The sequence below is a fragment of the Triturus cristatus genome, chromosome 8, assembly GCF_964204655.1.
Source record: "Triturus cristatus chromosome 8, aTriCri1.1, whole genome shotgun sequence".
NCBI classification, from domain to species: domain Eukaryota; kingdom Metazoa; phylum Chordata; class Amphibia; order Caudata; family Salamandridae; genus Triturus; species Triturus cristatus.
In genome coordinates this window covers 1,420,667,573-1,420,683,857 of record NC_140591.1, presented here as the reverse complement: position 1 = coordinate 1,420,683,857, position 16,285 = coordinate 1,420,667,573, and the positions used below count along the sequence as shown (strand labels likewise).

The 16,285-nt window shown below is 42.1% G+C and overlaps 1 protein-coding gene across 13 annotated transcripts in view; it reads right to left on the bottom strand.

Annotated features, from left to right (window-relative positions):
- The window catches only part of PICALM (phosphatidylinositol binding clathrin assembly protein), a 592,332-nt gene that overhangs the window by 307,470 nt on the left and 268,577 nt on the right, over positions 1 to 16,285 (bottom strand). For all 13 annotated transcript variants that reach the window (XM_085623164.1, XM_085623165.1, XM_085623155.1 and 10 more), the window contains exon 4: positions 7,320 to 7,422. In XM_085623164.1, coding sequence (XP_085479290.1) covers positions 7,320 to 7,422 — 103 coding nt within the window. The remainder of the gene's footprint in view (positions 1 to 7,319; positions 7,423 to 16,285) is intronic.

Here is a 16,285-nt window from a genome sequence, read left to right as displayed (position 1 = left end):
CAGAGTGGAGTGGTGTAGAATGGCATCGTAATACGCCAGTGGCGTAAAGTGCTACAGTTGTGGGTGTAAGTAACCAAGGTGTCGATAGAGATGGCAGATATGGTGAAAGAAACATAAATAAGAGGCGGTATGCCAGTGTTAAAAGTAGGAAAGCAAATTGCACATCCAGGAATAATACGGAAATGCTTATAACATTTTAAAAATTGGTGTGTTGCACAAAAATGAGGAAGAAAACATGTACTTGGTCCATGTTTCACAGAAAGGATAATACAAGAAAGCAAGGAATGCCTATGAAAAACAATAGAAAGCTTGCAAAAGAGAGTGACAATGAAAACAACTAATGGTATGCTGTGAATGGGGTTGTAAGCCCACCATATTGTAAACAACATTCTCACACCACAGCGCATGCACTGCTTAGGAGAGACCTAAAAAACGAGTTCATTTTGTTTGATCATTTTTCTAGCAAGAAGTTAAAGGAACAGCCCACTGGAGAGAGTAACCACATTTTTGCAGTATGGGAGGGAAACCCAAAAAGGTAGGACTGATTCTCCACAGTTTACAGAATTGGCTGTGACCAATCCGGAGAGAATACAAATAGAAAAAAAGGGTTACCATTGACAAACCACAAATGGGTAATATGGTCTTGTTAAAGTGTGTGTACAAGCAACTGAAAATATTATTTTCCTTTAGGAGTCCACATGCTGGATCGATGGCACTGATAACGAAATATTTACCAATTATAACTGTAATATCTCTAAATTATAAAGAGCAGATGACTAACATAACTCATTCTTAAAAGCAGGGGGGTTTGAATATTTCAGCTTAAGAAACACATACTTAACGAAGGAGAAATATTAACCAATGAATCCGCATAAGAAGAGAGCTGGGGACAGGAGCTTCTGTCTTTGTCCCCATCTATGGAACTCTCTCCCATCCTCCGACAAGCTGAAACTGAACTTCCTGCATACCAGGAAGCTTTTGGAGGCCTGGCTGTTTTAGCAAGCGTTTGATTAGCCTGAACCCTCTCTCCTTTTCCTTCTGGTTGTCACTGAGCCAAGAAACCCTTGGGTGTACTTGCGCTCTACGGTGTTTCATAACATACCAAGACTTAGTCCTACCCTCACTGCTCAATCCCCATCCAGATAGCTGAGAAAAGCATTTGTATCAGAAAAACCATCCATGTAAGAGAAAGTGCCCAGTAACTTCATTACCCCATTGCCACTAACTAGTTGTGGAATTCTTTACATAATTATGGCCTTACATGGTCATGCTTATGAACATCTGTCCTCCTTCCAAACCTGCAAATGTCAATCACATCACAGCTCACATGTCTTCAAAAGAATGGCTAATGTGACAGCTACAATGCAACTTCGAATGAATAACTTTCTAATTTTTCCACACCATCCTATTGAGGGAGGAAAATTCGGTTCAGTTTTACTAATATTTTTACTGAAACCCTATTGCTTGTAACTGTTGCTTAGCTTCCTCTCATCCAGTGCCTTTGTTCAGTGTGTAGTATTCTTTAAGGGCCAGATATGTATTTTGAGCAAAAAGTATATAATAAATAAGTTAACAAAAGTGTAAACTTGAGGAGTAAGGAGAAGATTTCTGGAATCGATTCTCCTACAGCAGAGAAAGGCAAAAAATAAGTTTGATCTTCATTTTTTTTCTTAATTAGATTAAAGAAATAAAATGACAGCTGGTACAAAAACTAAAGTAAATGGTAAACTTTGCCAAATTATTGGTGAAAACCATTTTACGAACTATATTGTGATTATTGGTACTCCTAGTGCAGGATTATCAGGTTGGGTATAGACAAGAGCACAATACCCAGCTCGGCATTGGGCAGATCCACATATAGCATCAGAGATAAATAAATCCCAGGAACATAAAGCACTTGTAAAAAGGCTCTCGAAGAACCAGGGCTGAAGGACAGTTAGGGATCCAGGCTCAGTATCCAGATTAAGTTAAATGCCTGAAATCGCCCCGGGATGAAGAACAAGGGCCTGCTGTTCCGCCAAATTTATACATGATCGCCAAGCAGGCAGTCTTTTATAGAATGCATTGGCAGGAACCACCGTCACAGCGGTTCGCCAATGCATTTCTAGGTTTGATGCAGGGCTGCGTCAGCATGATGCAGCTCAGCACCAAAACGTTTTCTTATTTTATTTTCAAAAAGAAAATCCCAAACTTGGATTTTCTTTTAGAAAATAGAAAATGTAATGCTCCTTTCGTCATTGGGAGTTGTTTCCCATGGCGGGGGAAGCATTATTAGCATTTTATTGTCCTTCACCGCCAGGGTTTTCCGGTCCGTGACGCACAAGAAAAGAAATGGCTATATGTCCGCCCATCCTGATTGGGTGGGCGGACATATAACTATTTCTCCAACAGCCCTTTCTCTGTCAGAACGTCTTAGAGGTTTGGCTATGGTGATGATGAAGTAGTCCCCGCCACAGCCAAACCTATGGTCTGCCAAAATTTAACTCATGTGGATGGACCATTATGTTGGTGATATGTATATTCTGTTGCCGTTGTGACGGAGTATACATGCCGCCTACAGATAAATAAGCACCTAACTGTCTAAAACTGAACACCAAAAAGACCAAAATGATCTTTGATAAGAGCACTTCTGCTGATTCTCAGGTGCATTAAGGCGACACCTGTGTTCCGGATAAAACTTAAGACCTGGCTTTTCTCCTGCCCCTAGTTCTCTCCTTCTCTCTGCTTGCTGATGGTCCTTCTGCAGTAGTGCCAGGACACTCTTCGGAGTAACAGTCGCGCTTTATAAATCTCATACATAGACATAGCACTTCACCCTGGGACTCTACCTGGTGGCCAAGAGAACTAGAACTGACACCCACCCCAATCACCCAAGGGAAGAACCACAGATAGTCATCGACTGCAAACTCGGCATAACCACTAAAGTCACTGCCGTCACTGCCTCATGCCTCCATATCCTGAGGATGCGGAGGAAGATTTTTAAATGGCTCCAATCTGCACCCGGAAAACTGGCTCCACACGCCCCGGTCACAAGCTAGCTAGACTACGAGAACAGCCTCTATTCCAGGATCAACAAAAAACTCACCAGAAGGCTGCAGACCATTCAGAACTTGGCAGCCAGAATCACACTCAACCTCCCATGCCACACTCACATCATACCACACCAAAGGGAGCTCCACTGGCTCCCGATACACAAACCAGCACAATTCAAACTCCTTACTCACACTTTCAAGGCACTACATAACACTGGCCCAGCATACCTCAACAATTGCACCTGACCTTCGATACACTTCTGTTCGTTCAGACTCCTACTTGCACACATCCCACGGATATGGAAAACCAGAACAGGGAGTGGAGCCTTCTACATCGCTCTTAAACCGCAGAACGATCTGCCACTACACATAAAGCCTCCTTCTCACTTCTTAAATTCTGTAAGAAGCTGAAGACTTGGCTTTTCAAGCAGTCCCACAAGGCCCTTGGTTTGGCTATTCTCAGACCTGCTCAGCACCAGGAGACCCTCCCAGGTGATAATGCACTCTACAAATCAACATGACATAACATAAAACACACATCTACCATCAAAAATTCTGGTTCAAGTCACACAAACTACAATCCCAAGTTAACTTTATTTCCATTAAGAAACATCTTTAATGGGGCAATAAATGCGCAAAATATTGAAGGACTTTATTCAGACAGCATTATAATATTATATCATTAGCTGAAAAGTGTTAGAAATGTTTGGCATGTACTGAATTAGTGGATTCAGAAGGAGGGGGACTACAAGTCAGAACAGAGATGCAAATCAACAGAATGTTCCGACAGGGCTGTTTGGGCGGCAAATAAGGTGGTGCTAATTTATTAGACTACTGTTGATAAATAAAAGGGGGAAAATATTCACAGCTAGTCAAATATTCAGCATACAAGAGTAAGGACCACAAACTGATTGCTAATTAGGTCGGAGTCTAAGAATAGTAAATGATCTTTGAAAAAAAGCACAAGAAGAGCAGAATTCTACAATGTCTACAGTAAATGACTAATAATGAGCAAGCTAAAAGGAAAATAAGTTGAATTTCCAAGCCTAAATGAGAAACCAGCTTTGGCAAAGTCAATATGTGGGGAGGTGGTGCAGGTGGGGGAAAGAACACCGGTGGAGAGAAGCAACACAGAGGGCGGAATCACGGGGGTCACGGAAGCTACAGGTAGGCAAGGGAAGAAACACAGAGGGTAGGCAAATGCAACATAGAGGTGTTCAAGGGTAATCAACATGGAAGGAGAGGGTGAGGGAAGCAACACAGAGGAGTGTGGGGGAAGCAGAGGCGGAATAACATCTAGGGAGGAAGCAAACTTACAAGAGAGTACAACGTGGAGTTAAGGGGCAAGGGAGAGCTACTTAAAGGCCGAAGAAGTAAAACAATCAAAATGTACATTAAAAACAGCTGAAAGGTTAACTTTTTATAATATTATGAAAATAAATGCGCTGAGAGAAGTGGGCAAACATGCTGAATAGCAAGCAGAAAGGCATGCACACTCATGGAGTGCTTACGAAAAGCGTGGTTTAAGTTTTTAAAATTATGATAATGTTAATGGTAAAAAATAAAATGTGCGCATTGCAGTATAATAAAGGGCCTAGATGAAACTGTTTAAAACATAGTGAATGGGAGAGCGAATCTGTCTAAAATTTTAAACCCACCGACAGCGGCTCAAACGAAAAAACTGTGTTGAAAGTAGAACTTTTATAATGTTATGAAAAGGAATGTGATGGAAGATGTGAGAAGCAGTCCATGTGAGAAATGCATGCACTCCCATTGAATGTTCTTAGATAAAGAAAGAATACATTCCAAAAATCAGACACAAGGAGACAAAGACACGAGAAGCCAATCATAAAGATGGTAAACACTAGATGAATAGGCTAAAACAAGTGAATAGAAGGCAAGAAAACAAGTGTGACAAAACAAAAAGATAATAGAAAGCCATGGGAGGCGTTGCTTTCCACGTCAGCTATGGACATATGCCCAATTAGTCTTCTGCAACCAGGCAGAAGCGCTGTCAGGCCACATTTGACCAAAAAAAGCACGAGCTAAATAGATCCAGTACTGCAGACCAGGCATCTTGTCACTTTCACAAAATAAGACTGACTGAGACTCTGCATCATGCTCTCTTGACAATTAGCTAAATCACTCTACTCATCCCTGATCGTGAGTTGGGTGTGCAAAATCACACAATTTCTTCTTGTAAATTGTCTTGAAATTCTGATCTCATGAGACTTTTGGATGCAAAATGCATGTTTGCTAAAAAAAAACAAAAAATAAGCAAAATCATGTGATCGAGAAATTTCAGATTTTGTTCTACAAAATGAGAATTTTGAAAATCTCAGGTGTGTAATAAAAATTTTGCCCAGACCTAGTTATGGGCTCATTCACCCCCAACTGCAGCTCACATACACCATTCAACATTGTCAATATTAATGCTTGTATGTCCAGCTGCAGTCGTTAGCATACATGTACAATTGCTACGTGTAAATAAGCATTCTGAACATAGACAATTCCCTTCTCTAATTTCAGATATTATCTGCTTGTGGGTGAGCATCCTGAATATCAACCTTTATTTTTATTTTATTTTTTTTAATGTATTTACGTATCGAAGGTCCAGTATTGGACTTGTCTGGGGTTGGGCTGCAAGACACACATAATATGAGTTAGCTTTTATGTATGCTTTCCACTCTGACACCTGGAGTCCCTATTGCTGCATGTTTAAAGCTAGCGGCAGGAAATAAGGAGCGTCAGAGGAGGAGGCCGTGCAAACTGCATGGAACACCCACAAACGTGTAACACAGCTGGTATTCCAAAACACTGTGCAAAGCCATCACAACCTTAAAACACTTGCCCTACACCTAAACAAGGTTCTGGTAGCTATATATCCAGGGTTGGAATGAGCAGGGAACACAACCCAAGTTTATGGGGGCAGGAGCAGAGTATTTCTCCACAGAGAAAATAATTTTCTCTGTTGATAAAACAAACAAATAAAGTTAAAGATGACAATGTACACTTGTACCAAACTTATTCTAAAGATTATCCACCCAATGGAAAATCTGCATGAGTGATTAATGCACTCTCTAGTAGTAATACTCCTGGATTATGACAACTGACATTTTCAGGACCAGTCTCCAGACTGTCAGAAAACTACTCCAAATGTAACTGGAAACATATTGCATAAATGTGTTGTTTTGTGAAGCAGGGCTTGTGACTAGCACATTAGGGGCCTGATTTACCATCTGCAGAACTAGGTACCTTTCGTTAGTGTGCCTTTACAGTTCACTTGTGATAACATACAATGTTGACTTCCAGTGATGGGGTAATGATCACTGTTAATACCTTGGTTTCGTGCTGGAACTGGTTAATCCTCTGCGCCACGAAATGTACTAGTAATGTTTCCCTGGGTCTCATTATTGCATTGATCATAATAAACACGCTTAAAAAAAATTTGGTAAACCAAGGGATAGGATTTGTGGATGTAGATTCACCTGGCATTTATTTTTAGTATGTGCATGGGTCAAAAACTGGTCCCATAGGTAAGGAGTGGGTGTTCCAGGAAAGAGATGCCATGAAAGGTTAGTGAAGCCCTCACAAAGTCACATTGGTGAGGTATGCACAAGCATTTTAAAGACCAATTCCCACTGTGGATACAGCTGGAAAATAACTCCTGTCAAGAACCCAAGTAAACTCATTCTTAAAGATGGAATTGGAAGGGGGCACCTTCAGAGTTAGTAGAAGCCTGGCTGAAGGGTTTCTCAACGGGAAAATACTCTTCCCGTGGAGAAACTAAAGTTAGCAGGAGCAAGTGTATGTGTGCTGAGAATTTGCAAATGTGCTTCATGTACATTTTAGGTGTGAAATGCTTATGACGGAATATACTTATAGAAGTATTGGTCACATTACCTGTAAACTTACTACAAATGTTGGTGTAAATCTACTGGAACAACTTATGATTATTTTGTGAATCTTGCACTTCCTGTTGCATAATCAATACTTCCATATTCACCATGGTCCAAAATTCTCGAATTATTTTCGAATAACTTTGTATTAAATCACATTTCTTCTACACTAATGTGCTTTAAGTACTTACAAGGACCCAAACTCCTCAAAATACTTCGGGATTTCAACAGATTGCTTATCTTGAATAGTGTTACAAATTTACCAGGAATAGTTAGTTATCTGCAGTCGAGTACAAATCTTTCAATGCTAGAAAACTCTATAATTTTATAAAAGTGTATAAAAAAATAAATAAAAACAAGGTAAGCAAAAATAAATGTACGTTTTTACCCTCTTTTTACTTTGGTAAAGTCAAAAGCAACTTGTCGATAAGAAACGGCTTTCTCATTCAGATATCTGCTGTTTCTTCTAATAAAAGTGGACATGTCGTACCCTGGGGAAAAACAGAAAAACAGAAATAAACCATGACTGTTATAATAAATAACTGCCAGCACACCGTGAAAATAAATGTGATGTTCTATTTCTTGTCAATGACATATAAACTCATTTGGTTGTATCAAATGTTAGGTAATTCTGTATTAACATATTTCAATTGCACTGTATTAGTAATAAATAAGAGTTGCACATTGTAAAAAAGTTACAGTCGGACTATTTTAGAGGTGCTGTGATATACAACTCGAATTGCACGTTTAGCTGGCTGAAACGTAGAGTGGAAGGCGATGGCAGTGAAATAAATGTACATTAGGTGTACGCAGTGCTTTACAGCAACCACATTTAATTAGACTAACACATTGACAGACAAAGTCAAACAATAATAAAGTAAATATTTTTAAATGAAGCAAGTAGTATCTCAGATTTTGCAGTATCATAGTGTGGTCAATAACATGTTGACATCGCCAAACTCGATTGCCATTGTGGCGATCTTAGCCTGATGGCAGGCAACAAGCCCTAACGAAAGGTTTAGCATCAGACCAAGCATAGAAGGTGTAGATTATGGGCCGCACTTTGAAAATTAAATTAAGTGTGAAGCTGGATAGCTGATGGACCATCGCTGAAATCTACTTTCTACATCCAATGGCCACGGGGAAAAAGTATTTTTATTTTAAATGTATTAAGTGTATAGCATCCCACATGTAGTCGCCCCTCCCTCCTTCAGCATCAGACCTCCAAGTATCATTTTTCATCTGTTCCGCATACAAAAAAAAGTTACATTGGCGCCATTTATTTTCTGAAATATGGTTATGGTTAATTTAACTATTGGCAAATAACACAACTTATAACTAGGCAGTTGGGAGGTTTGCATTCTTTCTGAATGGAACTTTATAAAGTATAAGGCCACGCTCTGCTGGCTTTCCTTCTTTACACTTCAGAACATTTCATCCACTCCCAGGTCTTGGGAGTGTAATTGCGGTTTGCAATGAGGGAAAAGGACGCCGAGGAGCAGCGGATACAGGGAAAGACTGAAATGCTGCAGCCTTTGAAATAACAGTTAAAAAAATAAAAAAAGAATGTAAAACAAAAGATAACAGTGGAACCTTCAGTTGATCAGCACCTAACCTGATATAACTCTCTCTGTACTAACCCTCTATTTAAGGGAAAATCGTGTGCACACTCAATAGCACCCACTGTTACAATGCCTATTCCATAAGGAATCAAATGTAATTCACAACAAAAAAGAGGTGCACCACACGAGAAGCTCAAAGTCGCACAGTTCATACGTGATTATGAATTGTCTTCAAGAGTCAATTTTTATGTATTCATTTTATTTTCGTTTTTCTACAGAAAGACCAGCCGACGCGTTTCGTCCTAAACAAGGACTTCTTCAGGGCACAGGGATATGGCAACGTTCAATCAAGGAAGTAGCTTCCAGAGTGTTTCACCAATCCTAAATAGATTCAAAGTAAGCGGCGACGTTCCCGCCAATCAGTTAGATTCACGCCAAAGTTTCATTGTGGTCCAATAAGTGAACTCTATAAGGATCCCACGTTCACAGGAATCATGCACCCTCTGGTTATACAGATGTGGGCAATGGGCAGCGTCCCAATATTCGCAATACAATAGTTGCCGGACAAATGTTCATGCGCAGTCTTCAACGGATAGAGTAATGGTAAAATACCCCGGCAGGAAACCAAAAAAAAAAAAAGAACATTTGATATCAGACATCCGCCTCGTACCTTCAGGATGAAGGCCATCTTCCAAACCATTAGGTCCATGAGCTAAAATTGGAAGACGCATGAAGAACTTTACACTCTGCGGTATCTTAAAATGGCCTGTCTAAAATAATGAGACTCAAGAGAGCTCGGAGCATAACAATGGGAAACACTGTAGAGATAAGAAGCTAGAGGGAACCATCTCTTTCCATTCATTATCAAGCAACTCAATCACAATGAATTTGCGGTTGTTTCAGGAGTTAACAAATATATACAATAACATCTCAAGAGCCGAGGCTGGATTGCAGAAGCGCGTGAGGTTAATCTTGCTCCACACCAATGTACCTCGGAAAAAAGGTGTTTAGGGACGACATTATGGTCTGTATGAGATCACTTAAAAAAAAGCTCACACTGCTACACTGAATGCTGTGAAAAGGGATTGCCTCAGATTTCGGAAGCAGCTCAATGCTTGGCCAGTGACCTGCCGAGAATCAATCACACAAGTAACTGCAAGACCAGACAGAATACATTTGCGGTCAAGCACCTCAAGTCTGATCATTCTATACATCAATGCCGACCAAATTTCAAACTAAATAGAACAGAAATCTCTATGTTTTTCGCTTCTTAACCTTCAGCCGGGAAGGTTTTTGAAAATCATATATAGTATGAATTTTGGAAACTGCAAGCAAGTCACAGATTTAAACAAAAATGCTGGCTGCTGCAGTAGATTAAGCATTCTGTCCATCATTTGTTGCCGCAGCACTTTTTACCCTAAGTGGGATGGGAATACCCAGACGTGGGTCCCTTGCCTGCTGTGCCACTGGATTCAAGCTAGCCTGGCTGATGAGGGGTGTTACCCTGACACCAGTCCCAGGATGCCTGTTTCTGGTCCAGGAAGGACCCGGCTTAGCGGTTCAGGGTGGACTGTTCCTATGAGGAACAGGGTCAAGACTGATTTGCATATGGCTGGGTGTAAACTGGGGTGGCATGGTGAGCAAAAGAACGATGGATTTAACCCAGATCAGTTGACATGGGGTGAATGTTGGATTCATTCAGCATTCTGTCCATCATTTGTTGCCACAGACACGATGTGACCCTTACATAAAGAAATCACATATACAAAAACAATAAATCTTGAAACCAGAATAGTAGCACCCATGTGTGCTTCCTGTACTCCATGTCTGTTGAAGTCAATTGCCTTCATTTTGCATTAATATGACGTCACACGTGTATGAGGGTCTTCATCTACTTTAGCAAACATCACTAAACAGCGTCACTATTAAAATACCTTGTGTGCGCCCGGATGAATGCATTGTGTTCTATACAATGTATATACAGAGGCATTGAAAGGAGAAAGAGCATATCACTTCCTAAACTTATTTCCATATGTTAGGGGTAAAATGTAGCTATGGCTTCTCAGAACACAGAAAATGTCTAACTTTATAATCTATCATGTAACTAAAAATTCCACAAGAAGTGTAGCTGGAGAGGACCTTACAATATGTCACCATGACCCCCCACCACCCTTTTCTTGGTCCATGCGCCTTGTAACTGCATGGCAGAGTAGGATCACTAAATCCCAAGGAATCCTATTTAGAAGCTGGCTCTCAGCGGACAGTAACTTTGGCAATTCAGCACACACTGTGCATTCATATTTTTCTTAAGTTATTTTAGCCTCGAGTTATTTATATTTAAACACTGGTTCTTGTTCTATTTTTGAATGGGCGTGCACTGACAGAAATATAACTGGTGGCCAAGAAAAGTAAATCGGCTTATGTGAAAACTTTCCAAGCAAAGCTGAATGGAACTCAGTCAATGAGTAGACACGGCCCGCTGAACATCAGGATGGCCGCTCACTACCAGTCACTGTTGGAGTACCTACCTGCGTCTATGTAATGGATGTGCCACTTGAAAGAAACTTTGATATTTAAGTTTTCCTACTCGCTCTCTCGCTCTAGCCACGCCATCTGTGCTTTTTCACATACCAGCTCTTCCCTGTTACAGAAGAGCAAAAGGTAAAAAAAAAAAATGGAAATTGGCGGGTATTTCTTTCTAAGGAAGGTAGCAACCCTAGAGGTGTTAGGTCCAGAAAAAAGGAAACTAGCACTGGAAGTCAATAAGTCTCGCCTTTGGGGCCTACTGGCTTTGTCAATGGTTTTGGGCACTGCTGTACAGCATCACTGGTGCCATACAGCATAGCTAAAGAGTGGAGAAGAAGAAAACGCTTCCTAATTTTGCTTACCTCATTTTGTAGGCGCTCGCAGCATGCTTGCATGTGCTTTCAAAATGACACAGGAGCCTTTTTTTAAATCTCGGTGAATAATTATTTTAAAAAGTAGCGTATAGGATTTATTTTTATTATGAGGTGCGAGTAGGGGAAGCAATACAGAGGGTATGGCGCAGAAAGCAGCACAGAGGGTGAGGTGCGGGAAAGTAACAGAGGGCGCCGGTGGGAAAGGAAGCAATTCGGAGGAGCGAAGCAGCACGAGGACAGAAGCAGCACAGAGGGAGTGGGTGGGTAAGCAACATGGAGGGCAGCAGGGGCTACAGAGAGGAACGTGGAGCTGTTGGGGCAGAGGCGTAGCTAGAGCTTGTGGCGCCCGGGGCTATCCTTCAGATTGCCGCCCCCCTGGGGAGGGTGCTGGAGAAAAAGGACGGCGAGCACCTGAAAGAGGTCCGAGACACACGTAGTATCGCCGCTAATAGTTACCTCGATCGTGCAAGTTACATGCACATACATGACACGGTCCAGGGCTAGACAGCCCCTTTCCCCAAAATATTGCCGCCTGGGGCGGACGGCCCCCACCTAGCTACGCCGCTGAAGGAAAAGCAGAAGGAAACCCAAAACTTACATCAGTTCTACCTACTCTACTTGTGACATTTCACTCATAACATCACAGCTTGTGCAGGACCCTTGTCCCCTGTCCCCTATCTACCCCGTCCGTGACCTCAGCAATGTCTGCAGACCAGTCCACCAAACTGGGTTTGACCACGATTCCCTTGGCAGCACCTTCAGGATACAACAGGTGAGTCCAAAGCACCTGATCACTAGACTAACTTGAGTTCTGCAGTTGGGGCAGTACCAGCCCTGCAGTGGAAGCCTTCTCACTCCACCCAAGCCCCCCATGAGAGCTCAGTAGAGGCCATCCCACGTGCCCCTCCCAGGAGAGAGCAGTGGAGCCATCCACTGCCCCAGCCGCAGAAGAACTACATACCCGGACCCCCCCATCCCAGGAGAGAGCAGTGTAACCATTCTACTCCTCCCTCCCACCAAACAGAGAGCATTCAACACCAACTCAGTGTCGCCTACGGTCACTGCAGTATAGTAGTGTGAGTTTTTAAAGACTGTCAGTGCTCCGAAAGCATTTCAATAAGCTGGAGTGTCAGGCCAGAGAATGTAGTAGAATGTGAAAAATTCAGTTTTTACCAGGCCAGAAGGGGGATCTGACCCGTGGCCCATCGTAGAGACAGCCTTGACCCTGCACCTGTCACTACAGACAGCCCCATGCCCGCAAAAAAGATGTAAAAATCCATAGAAATATTTTCATATTTTTGTGGGGGGGAAAGGGTATACTAGGAGGGGACAACCCACTGAATCTGCAGAAGGAACCGTGGCAATGTATACTAATAACAGTTTAGTTTCCCAATGTAATATTAAAATGAATTGCACCCAAGGTGCCTCGTTTCAATATTCTTGAAAGTTTAGAAAGCAAAGTAATTGAATGTGAGTCCTGATATCATGGTATGTGCCTGTCCTCACAAACATCTCTCGTTAGCACGTGAGTAATGCCAAGGTCTCTGCACTTTCATATCGCCCCTCGCTCTTTTTGTGTGTGTTACTAAGAACACACAGGTGTTGCTTGCCACATTCACTCTTCAGCTGTAAATGTCCACTTCAGCACAGACTTACTCTGCTGAGCTGACGCTGTAATCAAAAACATGCACTGGCAAAGCCAAAAGGTCTTGCTTATGAGAGCTATTGCTTTGGCAATGCTTTGTAGCCATGCTGTACAGCAGTGCAGATGCTTTGCAGTGTGGCTAAAACTAATTTTAAATGGCACTAATACACAGCCAGGGCTAATGCACTTTTACCCGGTACTGCCCCTTAAACTATCCCAACCATCAGATATCCCAATCTTCCCTCACACTGTCCCCTTCTACCTTCAATCTAGCACTTCTATGCTCAAATGATCCCCCCCCTTTCAACCTAACCTCCTTCACCCAAACTGCACCAAAACAACCTCTCCAACACCAAAACGACCCCATCTTCTCGCTACCCCATACTTTTAGACTACCTCTCCACTCAAACTACTTCCTATTGTCAAAGAACTCTACCTACAGTCAGAGTATCTCCACTTACTACCTTCTAGAACAAAGTCACCCCTTCAAACAAACTACCCCTACCTTCATGCGAACTCCACATTCAAACTACCCCTCCAATGCTGAAACTACCTCCAGTTGTAAACTATTCCCTTCCAACTTCCTCCCCAGCACCTAAGCTACCCTATATTTTGCCACATCCCTCCTGACCTCTAAATACTTCCAACTTTCAAACTGTCCCCACTTCCTACCTACTGCTCCTATACTCAGTCTCCCAGTATCAACTTACCCTGCGCACTCAGCATGACCCATTTTACCTGAGCAAATCTTCGATGTCACAATGTCAGCCTCAATACCCCATGCCCCTTCCCTTTCACTATACCAAGGATTTCTAGAACTGGTCTTATTTACTGATATTGAAATTCCCCCTCTCTCCTCTCACATTTTATTATTCCATAAATTATAATATATCTGTAACAACATAATGTTGAGTAATCTAATTCTAGTCGCGTAGCACAAAACCCCTTAGAATTCTTGCAAAGTGGGTGTAATGGGGTAGGAACCACACCAACAGGCCTAGAACTCCAAGCAAAGCCATATCAACTAAACTAAAGCCATACAAACTAGCATAGCCCAGTACAAACAACAGACAATGGGAAATGCCAAAATATTTCAAAGCATATTAGGTGTGATATTTGCTAAAATTACACACAGTGCCCAATTTACCCTTAGGAGGCTGTCTGCACAAAATAATTGCATTCAAGGGTTTACTCAAAACACAAAACTCATACAAAGTATTGTTTCTCTGTCTTTGCATTAATTAAAAATCATATTTGTCACAAATAACAGAGTTATTTGCATGTGTGTGGCTGATGCCATCATTGTGGCACAATGCGCAGTAAATACAATGCAATGCTAATTTTGGTTGTGCAAGGGAGACTATTGCACATAGTTGCATAGTGTGAATCTTGGTAAATCTGCTCACAAGTGTACTGAATTTAGAACGTGCTAGATCAGTAAATGCACACAAACATAATTACCCCTTCAACACCCAAACTACTTCATACTCCTACTACCTCTGCCTTATATTAACCCATCCTATATTTAAACTATCCAACCTTTTAAATTACTCCTTCTACCCTCACATTATATCACCAAAACTCACACACTACACCAGGCCCGGCTCCAGGAACTTTTATTTGGGTGGGCCAAGGGTGCATTCGGGTGGGCCACTACAGGCCCCATTTGTCGCTTATATGTCTAGCCAGGCCTGCTTCCAGCCCTCCTTTATCTCTTCTTAGTCCACCAAGGCCCAGTAAAACACACTCTTCCAAATCTCTTTCTAAATGTTATTACTCTCAAAAAGTGTTTTTTTCTCCATGTAATGTCCCTTTGATGGGAAGAGGAGATTTCTAAGGTGGGAGTATCAGGCAAGTGACACTACTCAGGCTCCCTTCGTGCGAGCCTTCAGGAAGAATCCCTCTTCATTACTACCTCCACCTGACCCCAGACTCTGCAGCGTGCTCCCTTACAGGCTTGATTATCCACTTTTCTACCACCCCTCTTCAGTGCATCTTATCTCACAGCTGACCTTGGGCCCCAGCCCCATATGAGCCACCATCCAGTTGCATTTTCATTATTCCTTGTAAAAAAACATTAGTAAAATCACCTTCAAACTTGAAGCATTGAATATAGCAGTAAATGTAGTTAGCATGCACTTTAAAGTATGCTTCACAGTTTTCCTAATCACCCGACTGTTAATTAAATATACGAAAACAGAAAGGCCATGACAGGGTTGGATTTAGTGCTGGTGCAAAATTCTTTTTTGGGGCCCTAACAATGACCTCTTTCTCCGTAGATACCTTTACTACCACCCTCCAACAGTGTCCTTCATCTCTCCGCAGCCCCTCCCCCTCATGACCTCCTCCTCAGACTCCATCACTGCCACCCTCCACCAGTACCACTCATCGCTCCGTAGCCCCCCTACCCCATGACCTCCTCCTCGCTTACCTCACTGCCACCCTACACTAGTGCCGCTCATCTCTATGGATTTCCACCCCCCCCCACCCCCACCCCATGACCTCCTTGGCTTCCCTCACTGCCACCCTCCACTAGTACCCCTCATCTCTCGGTAGTTGCCCCACCCCATGACCAGCTCCTCGTATTCCCTCAGTGCCACCCTTTACCAGTGCCCCTCATCTCTGTTGCCCCTCTCTCATATGCATTCCATTCGTTGTATAGCGCTACTCATATCAGTGTAGGGTGTCACAGTACTTTACATAACACACACATTACACAGAGACAATAAATCAGTCTACGGGGAATGTCACATAGGCCAATGAGAATTACAAGTGTAGGAGTCACATGTCATCCATACTGGTGGGCAATATATTTTACAAGGCTTTGGTCTGGAGAAGCACAAACTCAGGATTTAAAGAGTACTCCAGTGGTTGGAGGTTGGCTTTACTGATAAAAATGTATGACTGCCCAAACAAACTCTTTTTAGCGACATCAGAATAATGAAAGACTGGAGAAGTTCTAACTATATCACAACACGAAAAAAGGTGAAGTTTGTATGCAGCTCTTTGATGACAGTTCTGAGGTCACTGTCCTATTTTAGGATTGTAACTTCTGAACGGCAAGTAACACAAGGATCTCTGTGACAAAGGCAGTAACCCACCGAGCTACCCACATAAAATACAGTTTATCTGCATTTAAAAACTAGCTACAGACAAATGATTGCTCTCCAGCAAGATCATAAATCACCAGTTATCTGAACATTTTTTATTATTGTTGTACATCGGTTGGAGATTCATTGCCATTGCC